At 42.2% G+C, this 15029-nt stretch overlaps 1 protein-coding gene across 1 annotated transcript in view; it reads right to left on the reverse strand.

The window, feature by feature from the left end:
• The window catches only part of mphosph6 (M-phase phosphoprotein 6), a 41725-nt gene extending 40800 nt beyond the window's left edge, over nucleotides 1–925 (reverse strand). Inside the window, exon 1 of the mRNA XM_078544561.1 lies at nucleotides 753–925. Within this exon, the coding sequence (XP_078400687.1) occupies nucleotides 753–803 (51 nt within the window). The 5' untranslated portion in view covers nucleotides 804–925. The remainder of the gene's footprint in view (nucleotides 1–752) is intronic.
• Nucleotides 926–15029: the final 14104 nt, after the last annotated feature.

The raw sequence follows: 15029 nt of genomic DNA on the forward strand, positions 1-15029 counted from the left end.
TACTTGCTATGGAGGGAGTGCAGCGAAGGTTTACCAGGCTGATTCCTGGGATGGCGGGACTGACACATGAGGAGGGATTGAGTCGGTTAGGATTATATTCACTGGAGTTCAGAAGAATGAGGGGGGATCTCATGGAAACCTATAAAATTCTAACAGGACTAGACAGGGTAGATGCAGGAAGGATGCTCCCGATGGTGGTGGAGTCTAGAACCAGGGGTCACAGTCTGAGGATGTGGGGTAGACCATTTAGGACTGAAATGAGGAGGAATTTCTTCACCCAGAGAATGTTGAGCCCGTGGGGTAGTTGAGGCCAAAACATTGTATGTTTTCAAGAAGGAGTTAGATATAGCTCTTGGGGCGAAAGGGATCAAAGGATATGGGGAGAAAGCAGGAGCAGGCTATTGAGTTGGATGATCAACCATGATCATAATGAATGGCGGAGCAGGGTCAAAGGGCTGAATGGCCTACTCCTGCCCCTATTTTCTATGTTTCTATATAGCTGTTGGGGGTACCCTAATAACATGTGTATATCCACACAGGCACACGCGCGCACAGGCAGACAGGAGCACACGCACAGAGACACAGGCGCACACACAGACAGGCGCGCACACACGCAGACAGACAGGCGCGCACACACAGACAGGCACAATCAGCAGGTGCTGTCCAGGCCCAGGGCCTACAGTCCAACACTAAGAGCTGAAGCCTGCACTAGGCCCCTGCGCCCGCTCACAGCCTCTGAAATTATTTCCTACCTTCATTTTCAGCAGGTTTTTCGACAATTTCATTGCGCTTTCTCTCGCCATTTTGAGGGGACGGGGGGGGGGGGTTTGGCGGGGAAACCAAACAAACGCTGAAGTTTTAACAAACCAAACGGATCAGGCGGCTCTCCCTCCGGCCCCAGCAACACGTTAGCAACAGGCGCGGCCAATCGATCCGCCGCACTCTCGAACCGCCGCAGGCTGGCGAATCGACCGCCGGCCGCAGGATGAGGAGCTGTCCAACTTCTTCAACACTTCCATGTGGGAAACTCACATTCCAGGCTCTGTTTCGGAAAGGGAGACCTTTCAATCAGAAAAAAAAAATCATTCTGCCTGCTTGTTTTTTTTCTTATCCACAAATTCAAAGCAATGCCTCTAGAGCTGGTTATTTTAAAACGTTACTTCATCTGTTTTATAATAATAAAAGGGCAGGATAATAACCCCCTTGATTCTATTTCTTCCCTTTCTAGTCTCACCAGGTCATGCATCTTTTGCACAAAACAGTTGTATGAAATAAGGTAGATCTTCAAATTAATGCAAGCGACAGCGAGTAGTTCGGGTCTGGAATGCACTGCCTGGAAGTGTGGTGGAGGTAGGTTCAATGGAGGCATTCAAGAGGGCATTGGATGGTTATTTGAATCGAAACAATGCGCAGGGTGAGGGGGAAAAGGCAGGAGATCGGCACTAAGCTAAAAAGGCTCAGAGAGCCGGTGCAGCCACGATAGGCCGTACGGCCTCCTTCTACACCGTAATGATTCTGTGATGAGGCTATTTAACTTAACCGGCATAGAACCAGAAAGAAAACATTTACAAAACATTTGAGACTATAAAAAGAAATCCCCATCCACACACTAGAATAGTGGATTAAACTCTGAGGGAGCAATTTTGGGGTCAATTTGACAGCTTTAAAAGGGAGCTAGATTGACACCTGTTGAGAAATTGTTATATTTTACTATGGGGTCGCCTTGCTCGTGAACCGGTTGCACGTTTATGTGTCGGCAAGTGTCGATTACAATATACTGCAGACGCAGAGACCAATATGAAATGAAGCGCAGACTATTTATTTACGCAAACAACAGAGCAGTAACATGATGTGTGCTTCTCCAATCAGACGCTACTCTAGACTAACATTAACATGGTAGCCCACGCTAAACAGCTATTGGGTCTTACAGTCACGTGTTAAATCTGCTCACATTCTCTTAAAGGTGTATTGCACCTCAGATTACCACATGCCTCCCCCTTTACTTGAAAGTACATTTTACAATATATTAACAAATTTACAAAAATGAACTATTTACAAATTCAGTCTTTCAGGAGGCCTTTTCAAATGTGTCAACCGTTGTAGTTCTATGACTTCGGATGGTTTATCTAAGGCCTACCTCTCAGGAGTTATCTGTCCACTAGGCTCCTCAGTAGGAACCTGTAAGTTTGCCTCTTCAACTCTCTCAGGCTCAACGGGTCCTACAGGTACCTCCAAAGCAAGAGGAGTTCCTTCTACCTGTGGTGTAGACTCCAATGGGGATGTTTGGTGCACCTTCTCTTGTGGATCTGTTTCCTTTTTCGTGAGGTGATCTACACGTCTCCTGATTGTCCAATCGTCAACCGATATATGGTAGGATAGGGGTTCTGTCACTGCACTGACTTCACCTGATAGGCATTTGGGCCCATCTCCAGAGCTCTTTGCAAAAACTGTTTCTCCTACAGTGAAGTTATTTTTCATGACTGTGGTAAATCTTTTGGAATTCCCCACTAGTGAATGCCGTTCCATTATCAGACACTATTATCTCTGGTAAACAGTGTATCGCAAAACTCTGACGCAATCTGTCTATGATGGCGGCAGATGTGAGTGATCGCAGCTCGTGTACATCCATCCATTTGGAGTGAGCATCGATAAGTAAGAGGAACATTGCGCCCAAAAAGGGCCCCACATATTCAACGTCGAGGCAGACCCATGGCCTTCCTGGCCATTCCCAGGGATGCAGTGGAGCAGAAGGAGGCAATTTCTGTACCTGTTGGCACTGCATGCAGCTCTTGACCATGTTTTAGATTTCAGTGTCCATCCCTGGTCACCACAAGTAACTGCGTGTCAACATTTTGATTCTGGAAATGCTGGGGTGAGTACTATGCAATTCTATCAATAATGGTTGTCTTCCTCTGGGAGGCACAATGACTCCCGCTCCCCACAGTAAGATGCTATCCTGGCAGGTGAGCTTGCATCTCCTGTTAATATAGGGCTTCACTTCGTCTGACTTTGGCTCATTAGACCATCCCTGCAAGATTTATTCCCTGACATCAGACAAAACTGGATCGTGGTCTGTCCATTCTCTGATCTGTTTGGCATTCACTGGTGATGAATCCATAAAGTTTAATAACATGACAAGTTCTTGAGGGGTGGGTATGCTCACATTGCTGTCCTTTGGAAGTAATTCGCTCAGCGCATTGGCATTGGCAATCTGGCTTCCTGGCCGATGGATAAAAGTATATTTGTAAGCAGCTAGAATCAGTGCCCACCTTTGGATGCGTGCCGAGGCGACTGGGGTTATTGCCTTATCTTCCCCAAACAAGCCTAGCAGTGGCTTGTGGTCGGATACGATGGTGAAGCGGTGACCATGAATGTATCGGTGGAATTTCTTAACACTAAATACAATGGATAAAGTCTTCTTTCTCTATTTGTGAGTATCTTCATTCTGCCACACCGAGTGTTCTTGAGACGTAGCCAATGGGCCGTTCGGAGCCATTCGCTATCCGGTGGGAGAGTACTGCCCCTACTCCATAAGGGGATGCATCGCATGTTAAAATTAATTCTTTCTTTGGGTTGAAATGTACCAACAGGGCTGATGAATGTAGTAACTGCTTTACTGCCGTAAGACCCTGTTGTTGTGGGGCTTGCCAAGTCCACCTGTGGTTTTCCTTGAGTGACCAGTAAAATGGAGCCAGTACTGTAGACAAATTTGGGAGAAAGCTAAAGTAGTAGTTAACCATCCTCAAGAAGGACTTGAGTTCTGCGGTATCTTTTGGGGCTGGTACCCCACAAATAGCTCTCACCTTGTCTTCTACTGGGTGAAGGCCCTGCGAGTCAACCCTATGACCCAGGTAAATCACTTCTTTTGCTCAGAAGATACATTTTTCCCTTTTCAAACGTACTCCTGCTTATGAGAAATGCTTCAATACCTCTTCCAAGTTAGCCAGGTGTTCTTCATCAGTTGGTCCTGTTACTAGGACATCCCTGAAGACAAAGGCATATTTCTGTAATAATTCTTGCAGAACATTCATTCTGAGTTGAAAAATCTCAGTCTACTCCAACTTTAGTTCCTTAAGCCAGTAGTTATGGACCATCCCCTGCTACCACTGTCAGGGGTAGGTTAGCAGACTGGCTTCCATATTGTACTGGAACCTTGCATAAACCCTTTTCTCATGTTTTCACCAGTATATGTTTTTACTCTGGCATCTGAGTTTTCTAGCTTTAGTGAGTGGCCTTCTCCATTCAGATACTTAAACGTGTGTTCCTTTATGACTGTCATGGATGCGCCTGCATCCACCTCCATTCGAATGGGTTTCTGTTGACTTCTACTGTCACATTGATTGGTTCTGTTTTATCCATTTTGAAGCTGGGTAGCGAGTAAATATCTGACTCTGTTTCTTCCGGCTCCTCCATTTATAAATTTCACGACTTCTGCCTTTTTGCTTGAAATTTGGCCTCAATCTTTACAATATCGCATAATGTGCCCATTGCGATGGCAGTAGAAACACTGGGTACAATCATCCTGCAGGGCACCGCTACTTCATTACAGTTGAGTTTTTGCGGCTTTCCTTGGTGTCATTGACTGGTGGTGTTTTGCCTCGTCGCCAGTTGTTATGTTTTACTATAGGGTCATCTTGCTCGCGAACCGGTTGCACGCTTATCTGTCGGCAGGTGAGTTGATTACAATATACTGCAGACGCAGAGACCAATATGAAATGAAGCACATGCTATTTATTTACACAAACAACAGAGCACTAACATAATGTGTGCTTCTCTAACCAGACCCTACTCTGGACTAACATTAACATGGTAGCCTGTGCTACACAGCTATTGGGTCTTACGGTCACATGCTAAAACTGCTCAGATTCTCTTAAAGGTGTATTATGCCTCAGATTACCACAGAAATGTATGGAAATATTTAACTACACAGCGAGATTGCTTTTGGAAGCTAATGCTTGGTGGTGAGGGAGGGAAGTTCATGAAAATGTAGTTGGCAGTAACTCTGGAGAAGTGAGCTTGATTGGCAGAATGGCTTTAGCGTGCAATGGATTTTTGTACAATATTGCCCATTGCAAAGCTTTTATCAATGCCAATTTAAAATTACCAACTTGTTATCAGGAAGGGTATGAGATCATTTTAACAGCCTCTCTGACTTTTTGTAAAGGAGGCAACTGTTTCTCCATTCAGCTGTTCCTACAGTAAACTTGCATCTCCTCACACCATGGCATCATATACCGTTGTGCACATTGGCCCGCATTTTGCAGTCAGCGATGAAGAAAGGGCACTTGCCACTAACAAAGAAAAAAGCTGCCCACAACGATCTAGCGATCGCTGTGGTGTAGTTTCCCCCTTCTTGATGGCAATTTAAGCCTGATGTCAAGTTAAGAGGATCTCTTGGTGTTCAGCAGCAATAATTTCAGCAAGCAAGCAGCCAATCACATTGATAACTGTTGAAAAATTTGACATTCCACAAATATAAAATTAGCTTTTCCAGGTCAGTGAGTATGTCTTGCAGCAATTAAGATGTTAGTATGTGATTAACAATACGGTTACATCTCATTCAACAAGGTGTAGCTTTTTTAAGTGCTTTTACAGTGGAACAAACTGTGTAAGAGTGGAAGCTCTTGTCAATTCAATTGATTTTCATTGGTTACAGACTAGAGGGTATCTCAACTGTGCACTCTCTGGAGAAGTGTGCAATCACCAACAGCAATTTCTAGATTTCCACATTATTCTGCACATGTGCAGTCTCCAGAAGTTGTCATCAGTTTCAGTGGCGTAATGATGGTGAATACCAACAAATTCACCATCATTACCACTGCAAAATCTGGTTCACAATAAGATCAATGAGGACTGATACATTTAGTGCAGAATAAGGACCCAAAGTGCTTCACGGAAGTGTAATCAGTCAAAAATGGGGGCCAAGCTAAAGGAGGAAGTATTTGAAGCAGCGACAAAAAGCTTGGCCTAAGAGGTGGATTTTATGGAGGTCTTAAAAGAGAAGAGGGAGGTAGAGAGGTGGGTATGTTTAGGGAGGGAATTCCAGAAATTGGGGCCGGGATTTTCTGGCCCCGCCATGGCGGGACCTGCCGTGGGGATGCAGCAGGCCAGCGAAAAGTCCATTGACTTTCAGTGGGACTGGACAATCCTGGTGGCAAGCAGGGCCAAAAAATCCCACCCTACAGTCTGGATAATCTTAGGCATAGCCTCCAATGGTGCAGTGAAGGAGATGCATAAAAGGTAAGAATCAAATGAATGAATAACACAATGAAATGCTAAAATTGTTGATTTTAATATTAATTATTACATTTATCTTCATATTTGGATAGTACCATGTCAAAAGAAGAACATGCATTCACAGCTTCAGGGCACCCCGAAGTGCTTTACAGCTCCTTCATTGTTGCTGGGTCTAAATCCTGGAATTCTCTCCCTAACAGCACGGTGGAAGGTGTAGGTACAGCAGATGCACTGCAGCAGTTCAAGAAGGTGGCTCTCCACCACCTTTTCAAGGGTAATTGGGGTGCTGGTTGGTTCAGTTGGCTGGATGAGCGGTGTAGATCAGATTGATGCCAACAGCATAGGGTTCAATCTCCATTCCAGCTGGGGTAGATCTGCCTCCTTGCCCTGCCTGTGGTGGAGATCATGGCGCCTTGGGTCAGACCTGCCTCTGGGCAGAGAACTCAAGAAGAATGAATCCTGGCTGTGCCAGCAACACTCACATTCAGTGAATGAATGAAATTGTTGTAATGTGACAAATCAATGCATTTGTACTGTTGTGATAACATGTGTATACTACATCTTAGGCTTTTGGTTATACAGGGCTACCAATTTCATGAAACTCTGGAGCAAAATTATATTATATATTTATTTTCTTATCATGCTTATGGATTATTCATATAAAGTAAGCCTTGATAAATATTATCTCAAATAATCTATTTCAGTTATACCCATAAGCCTTCACTTTTCCTTACAACTGGCAATGCAACTAAAATCTCTCACCCTTTGAAAACCGATACTGATATGGTAAGCTGGAAAAATTCTCTCTTCACTCCTTTCTACCACGACGACCCCTTCAATTTCTGTTTCCCTGATTCCTCTTCCCCTTCTGTCCTCCCACCCCATTTCACTTCCTTTAGTTCTGGCTCTGACCCCATTCCCTTTTGGATTCCTTTCTACTTTCTATGCCTCTCATAAGAGCATAAGAAATAGGAACAGGAGTAGACCATTCGGCCACTTGAGCCTGCTCCACCATTCAATAAGATCATGGCTGATCTTGTGTTTCGATTTCCACATTCCCATCTGTCCCCGATAACCTTTGATTCCCTTGCCAAACAAGAATCTATCTACCTCTGCCTTAAACATATTCAATGACCCCGCCTCCACCACCTTCTGAGGCAGAGAGTTCCAAAGTTGCACAACCCTCTGAGAGAAAAAAATTCACCTCATCTCTGTCCTAAAAGGGCGACCCTTAATTTTAAAACAGTGCCCCCTAGTTCTGGACTCACCCACAAGAGGAAACACCCTTTCCATTTTGTCAAGGCCGTTCAGGATCTTGTTTACTTCAATCAAATCACCCCTCACTCTTCTAAGCTCCAGTGGAAACAAGCCCAGTTTGTCTAACATTTCGTTATTTTTCTCTTGCCTTTGCCTTCAGTCCCTCTTGCTCCCTCCTGCTTTAGCCTTCTCTCTTTCCCCTCTTTTCCTCTCCTTCTCCCTACCCTCCCTCCTTGCCTTTCTTTTCCACCTCCTCCCTCTTTCTCTCCCTCTGTTTATCCCTCCTCTCTGCTGTTTACAGGTGGCAGCTTCAGACTTATGATTAAGTCATATGAATCCACTGAACTCTTTATTGCCGTGATGACTCCCATTTGTTTGTTACATATTCTACCTCAAATAACACATAGCAGACTATACTTACTGTAGTAAATGCACACTCATTTGACAAGTATTGACTTTAATACCTGTAACTTGTAAAGAATTAGCAGAGTTATATGGAAGACAATATTACTAGGTGGTGAGTCAATTTACATATATCAACCATATTTGTTACACAATGGTAGTATCCCCATAATATAGCTCACAATTAGTCTGGGTGATAAACTGGGGAGCGGAGCAGTTTTTTAGGTAATGGAACAAAGCAGTTTGGTGTGAATGCAAGAGAAAGCCAGGGAGCTGAGCAATCAAGCAAAATGGAGGCTGGAAATCTGAGCTGAAGCAGAATGGATTAAATCAGTTTTCTGTTATCTGACAAACTGGAATTGCAAAGGTAGGTAGACTGAGATCAAGAACAGAAGTGTTCTGAGGGCTGAAGACAGTAATAACTAAATACCTGAGTGTGAGCATGAGAGTGGATCTGTTGCTAAAGCTGAGGTCAAGGGTGGAAGCATTCCTTCGGTTGAGACTGAGAGTGGAAGGATTCGTTGGGCTGAGGCTGGGAACAGAGAGATTCTTGGGGTCTTTTTTTTATTCATTCACGGGATGTGGGCTTTGCTGGCCGGGTCAGCATTTATTGTCCATCCCTAGTTGCCCTTGAGAAGGTGGTGGTGAGCTGCCTTCTTGAACCGCTGCAGTCCATGTGATGTAGGTACACCCACAGTGCTGTTAGGAAGGGAGTTCCAAGATTTTGACCAACGACAATGAAGGAATGGCAATATATTTCCAAGTCAGGATGGTGAGTGACTTGGAGGGGAACTTCCAGGTGGTGATGTTTGCACCTTTCTGCTGCCCTTATCCTTCTAGATGGTAGCGGTTGTGGGTTTAGAAGGTGCTGTGTAAGGAGCCTTGGTGAATTCCTGCAGTGCATCTTGTAGATGGTACACACTGTTGCTACTGTGCGTCGGTGATGGAGGAGTGAATGATTGTGGATATAATGCTTTGTTCTGGATGGTGTCAAGATTCTTGAGTGTTGTGGGGAGTATTCCTCACACTCCTGACTTGTGCCTTGTAGATGGTGGACAGGCTCTGGGGAGCGTGGGGGTGAGTTGCTCACCACAGGATTCCTAGCCTCTGAGCTGCTCTTTTAGCTACAGTATTTATATGGTTTGTCCAGTTCAGTTTCTGGTCAATAGTAAGTCTCAGGATGTTGATAGTGGGGGATTCAGTGATGGTAATGCCATTGAATGTCAAGGGGCGATGGTTAGAATCTCTCTTGTTGGAGATGGTCATTGCCTGGCACTTGTGTGGCGCGAATGCTACTTGCCACTTGACAGCCAAAGCCTGGATATTGTCCAGGTCTCGATGCATTTGGACATGGGCTGCTTCAGTATCTGAGGAGTCACGAATGGTGCTGAACATTGTGATATCAACAGTGAACATCCCCACTTCTGACCTTATGACGGAAGGAAGGTCATTGATGAAGCAGCTGAAGATGGTTGGGCCGAGGACACTACCCTGAGGAACTCCTGCAGTGATGTCCTGAAGCTGAGGTGATTGACCTCCAACAACCACGAACACCTTCCTTTGTGCTAGGTATGACTCCAGCCATTGTTATTTGGCATGTTTGCATTAACACTTTTTTATTAAGTTTTATGACTACAAGCCCTTTTATATAATGTCTACATTGTTTTTCCTGTCAAACATGTCAATATAGTTCAAACTTTCATGCTTTATTTTAGTTGCTCTAGAAAAAAATACAGCCACATTTAAGGTGCTCAACAAGTCCTAAAATAGTGTTAATTTACAGATTGGTGTATGGCTTCTTCTTTCATGAGAAGGGGTTAACTAGTTCAGTGAGGTAGTGTGTTGTGGCTTAGATAGCTGGATTATTTTGTATAACTATCAATATATGTTAGAATAGGTAATAGGGTTGCCAGCCCTCCAGGATTGGCCTGGAATCTCCAGGAATTGCAGATTAATCTCCAGGATACTGCTGTGTGCAACCCTGGAGAAAAAAAAAACATAGGGACAATAAAAAAGATATTTTTTTTCCTTGTCATTTTCTTTGAACATTTCCCTTTACTAGGTATTAAAATTTTGAAAATGGGGAAAGAAAAGGCTGTTTGGCTGACAGTCAAGCATCATCCAATTGGGTAATGAATCTTTTTGCTTTCCAATTGAAGTAAGAAGGCAGTGTGTCACAAGGATAGATGTGACGAATGGCTGGAGCATGAGGGCAAGACATGTGATCAAACCTTGAGGAATACAGTTAATCATAGTTGACAACCCTAATAGGTAATATAATATGGTTTGGAGGCAAGGAGAAACTTTAGGCATCTAATAATCCTTAGATGTTGGGGGAGAAATCGCTAGACATTTCTCTGATGTGGAACTAAGGCAAAGGGGTTAGAGATTCAGCTGATATCCTTTGATTAAGATTCCTTATGCCATTTATGGATTTACCAACTGCAATATTGTTATTACAAGGATGTTTTTATTCATTGTTTTTATTTTGGGTGTCATGATTGGCAGTGCTGGTCAGCATGCTCAACTTAGTTGATGTATAATGGTGCAATTCTTCATCCTAGAGACCTCCTATATGCCATATCCTTGTATGTCCTTCAGTTTTGTAGAGTCATTTTTGTTGCATACCTTAAATAATGGATTAAGGAACAACTAAATTAAGAATATAAATTAGGTTAATTTTTGATGAAGTAACTCATAAGTCATGCAGTTGCTAGTGTGCAGTGTTGAACATACAAGCAAAATATTTCCCCTAATCAATGGTTCCCTGATGTATATATTCCATCTATACTACAAAAGGGAAAGCTATTCAGATATTTGTTAAAATATTTGAAAAAATACTTGCCTTGCAGGTCCTTTCTTCCATCAGGGTGAAGAAGATTATTGGGATATTGCCTTTAAAATAGAAAGGGCTTGCATTTATACAGCACTTTTCACAACCTCAGACTGTCCCAAAGTTCTTTAGAGCCAATTAAGTACTTTCAACGTGTAGTAATAATTGTCATCTTAGAGGAGCACCTGCTGGTTTAGTAATTAGATCTCATTGTATACTTGGTGAATAATATCCTTCCTATTTCTCATCCATGTGCTGCCTCTCGTTAGTCTTATCCAGAAACATGATGAGATTTTAACTCACTTAAAACCCATTCACTTGCACGGAGTTAATTTCGAGGCTAGAATGTCAGGTTCCACACGTACACTGAAGACATCCAGCGCTACCTCACCATCATGTCCCTTGACCCATCCACTGCTTCTGATTTGTCATGCTGCTTGTCTAGCATCCAGTATTGGATGAGCAGAAATTTCGTTCAATTAAATATTGAGAAGATCAAAGACACAGACTCAGTTCCCTAGTCACTGATTCCATTCCTCTCCCTGGCCACAGTCTGAGGCTGAATCAAACTGTTCATAACCTCGACCTCCTATTTTTTCCTTGAGTTGAACTTCAAACACTGTAACTTTTCCCATCACCAAGACCAACCAGTCGCTCCGCTATAACATTGCCCATCTCAACCCCTACCTCAGCTCATCTGAAACAGTGTTTCTGAAACACTCATCCATGCCTTTGTAACCTCTAAATGTGACTCTTCCAATACTCTCCTGGAGGACCCCTAGCCTTGCTATTTGTTCAATTGAGTAAATAGCTGTAAACCTGAGCTCATTCAAAATTTTGCTGATGACACCCTAACTTGCACCAAGTCCTGTTCACCTATTACTTACACCTATGCTCGCTGACGTACATTGACTCCAAGTCTCTATCATTCCTCAGTCTTAAATATCTTATCATTGTTTTCAAATCTCTCCATAGTCTCACCCCTCCATATCTCTGTCAGCTCCACCAAGATCTTTGCATTCCTTCAATTTTAGTCTCTTGCGCATCCTTGATTTTCATCACTCCATTATTGCCGGATGTTCCTTCAACTGCCTAGGCCCTAAGTTCTGAAATTCCTACAGCCTAAAATTCTCTGCAATCTACCTCTCTCTCTCTCCCCTCCTTTAAGATGTTCCTTAAAATCTATCTCTTCGACCAAGCTTCTGATTGCCTGTCCTAATAGCTCTTCATGTGGCTGGGTGTCAAACTTTGCTGATAGTTCTCTTGCGAAGTACCTTGAAATGTTTTGTTACATTAAAGCATCTATATAATCACAAGTTGTAATTCCTATGTTTTCCTTTTTAATTTTTCTCAGTTGTATCCCTTTCCATTTTGCTTTTCTCTCTTTGTAAGGAGATATTTCTATCTACCTCTTTTTCCTTTCTGCCTTTTATGAGTGAGCTCATAATTTTAGTTTCTCCTATTTAGTTGAGTTAAACTATTTCTTTAAATCCCTTTATCTTTCACTACTCATAATGCTATTTTCAGAGCCTATTATTATTTCTCCTGCTGCTAATCTTACAACCAGACCTTTGCTTCACTTTTGGCTAGTCCGTTCAACCGATTTTGTTTCAGCTTTCTTCATTTTCAGCAATCTATATATAAAATATGTTCCCCTGTTAACCTGTAATTTGCAGTCTCCTTTATAGCTTTCTATTGCGTTGAGTACAGTGGTTTTATCTTCTCCACATCATGTGGTCTGGATTGAGTCGATCGTTTGTTAGATGAGATGCAATATTGTATTTGACTCCAAGGGCAACAGTGTTGAGCGACCATTCCACCGTTTCTTTTTTCATATGCACTGTGGAACCAGACAGCAATGTCTTCTCTGATATCCATTATTTGCTGTGTCATTAGAGCCAATCGTTGTGAAGGTCAGTGGGTGCCTGACCCTGAACGAGTTATATTGGACACTAGGGAGATAAAGATTTCTCTAGATTATGCTATTACTTACAGACCCTGAAAAAAAATCAATCAAAATGGATTGATACTAGCAGACATGGTAGGATATTCCTACAGATATTTGAATTGGTATTCTGTTTCTCCTTAATTAGTGCTATTGCAATTTGAAAAAGGTGGCATCCATGTAAAGACGTGCTTGATTCCAAAACCTTTTTCTCAGTTTACATATACATAACAGGGTTAATCAAATTATAATGCATATGTGATGTTATTGTCATGGAAATGATAAAGCTCATTCAATCAAATGAAAAATCAATTGTCAAACATTTTGTCGTGAGGTCAAGATTTCTTCAAAGATTTATCTTTCATTGGCTCAAGAAGGATGGAAAAAATCAGACTATATTTTTAAAGTAGTTTTTGTATTCAATAACAATTTCATGAATATGTAATTTAAGTGCTGACACCAGTGAATTTTCTTTTGCACCCTGGTTTCTTCTATTGCTGTAATTGACATAAAACCCAGTGACAAAGAATGAGATTTGGTGCTCGCCATATTCTAACCACATCTTGACACACTTCCTGCCAAGAAACATATACATCTTTCTGGTGGGGAGTACAGGGAAATAATTTGTTTTCAGGAGTGAAGCTTCTTCAGTTTGTATCTACATATCAAAAGATTAACTACTACAACCATGTAGCCTATGGTTGCTTGGTAGTACAGAACTTGAATATTGCTGAAAAGATAGACATGTTGCTGAAGCTTTTCATCTCACATTCATCAGGATAAAGGCAAGAATACCAAATTTCAAATGATCACAATTTATGTTACAGGAGAAAAGGGTGCTGATTGGTTGGTAAGTCGACTGATTGGCCAAGGGCTTGCAATGGAGAAAGCAACGGGGAACTAGAGGCTTCCCAAACTCCCGGGTAATTCAAAAAAGGTGCAAAGCTTGAACATATTCCTTTTGTTTGCAGAGAACAGATCCCTGCATATGAATATATGATGTTTCTAGCAAGTGTAAATAAGCCATGTTATGAGTTCGACCGATTATCTTAAATTGGTCTGTAGAAGAGTCATACGGACTCAAAACATTAACGCTGTTTCTCTCTCTGCAGATGCCGCCAGATCTGCTGAGTTTTTACAGTATTTTCTGATTCTATTTCAGATTTCCAGCATCCGAAATAATTTGCTTTTTATCGTAAATTGGTTGTTAGTGTAGTTATTAGTGCACTCAGGATTGTTCAGCAAGTGCTTTTCAATCACAGAATTCCATCTAACGTAGGCCATACATCCCAACAATAAGCTGATCAAATCAAACAGCATGTTCCTTTGGTTGTTTGTAATAGGCAGAGTACAGATCATACTCAAACAGCCCACGCTTGCAAAACCAAACTACTATTAGATGTGATTCCCCGATTGGGCAGCACAACCAACTGGCTAAAAGAAGCTTAACATAGTAGAAGATGAAGTATAGAAACTAAGAACATTTTTTAAGATAAAAGACTTCAATCTGAGTAGCTTTTGCAAAGAATGGCTGAAAGCTAGGGTAAATTGTCAGTGTATGATTATCTATTGATATACTCAGGGTCTGAACCTTATGACCAGTGGAAGAATGAAGTGGATATGTGGACATGGGTTACGTCCTTACCAAAGAGAAAACAGGGTATGTATTTGGTATTGGCACTTCCCAACAAAAGTAAAATCGGAAGCAAAGTATTTTGTGAGCTGGAAGCCCATCAATTGGATCTTAGGAAGGTTTGGCTCTTCTATTAGGTTTCATGAATGAAGTTTACCAGAAATATGACCTATTGGATGCCTACTAGGCATGGTCAGACTTTTATAGATTTCAAAAGACTGGACATTCATTCCATAGAGAGATATATATCGTAGACTTCAACAAACTGTATAAAAGATTGCAGAAATTCAATTTGGAGATTACTTGTTCACTGCTTACATTTAAATTGCTGGATTGTGCTAAGATGTTGCATACGGACAGGCTCCTGGTCTTAACTGTGGTTCAGATCTCAGAAAGAGATTCCCTTTTGAAGCTATCTCTGTGACCTTGAAAAAACTCTGGGGAACAGTATGTTCTAACAGCTGTGAGGGCACAAATGGGACATTCCGCAGTCTCACAAAGGATGGAGGAATCAGTGATTGCAGCATCTTGAGATCATCGAAATACTGGACACAGGCACCAGTACAAAGGAATAGTTACTGACAGTAGGAATGAGAATGAAAGTACTTTTAGTAGATCTGGATACCACAGCAGATGACAGGATTAGTGCAAAAATAGTAGGCAAATGAACCCCAGGAATGCCTGGGGAACAGTTTTGCGTCAGGTGTGATGTAAAATGTCAT

The sequence above is a fragment of the Cetorhinus maximus genome, chromosome 6, assembly GCF_964194155.1.
Source record: "Cetorhinus maximus chromosome 6, sCetMax3.hap1.1, whole genome shotgun sequence".
In the NCBI taxonomy this organism is placed as follows: Eukaryota; Metazoa; Chordata; class Chondrichthyes; order Lamniformes; family Cetorhinidae; genus Cetorhinus; species Cetorhinus maximus.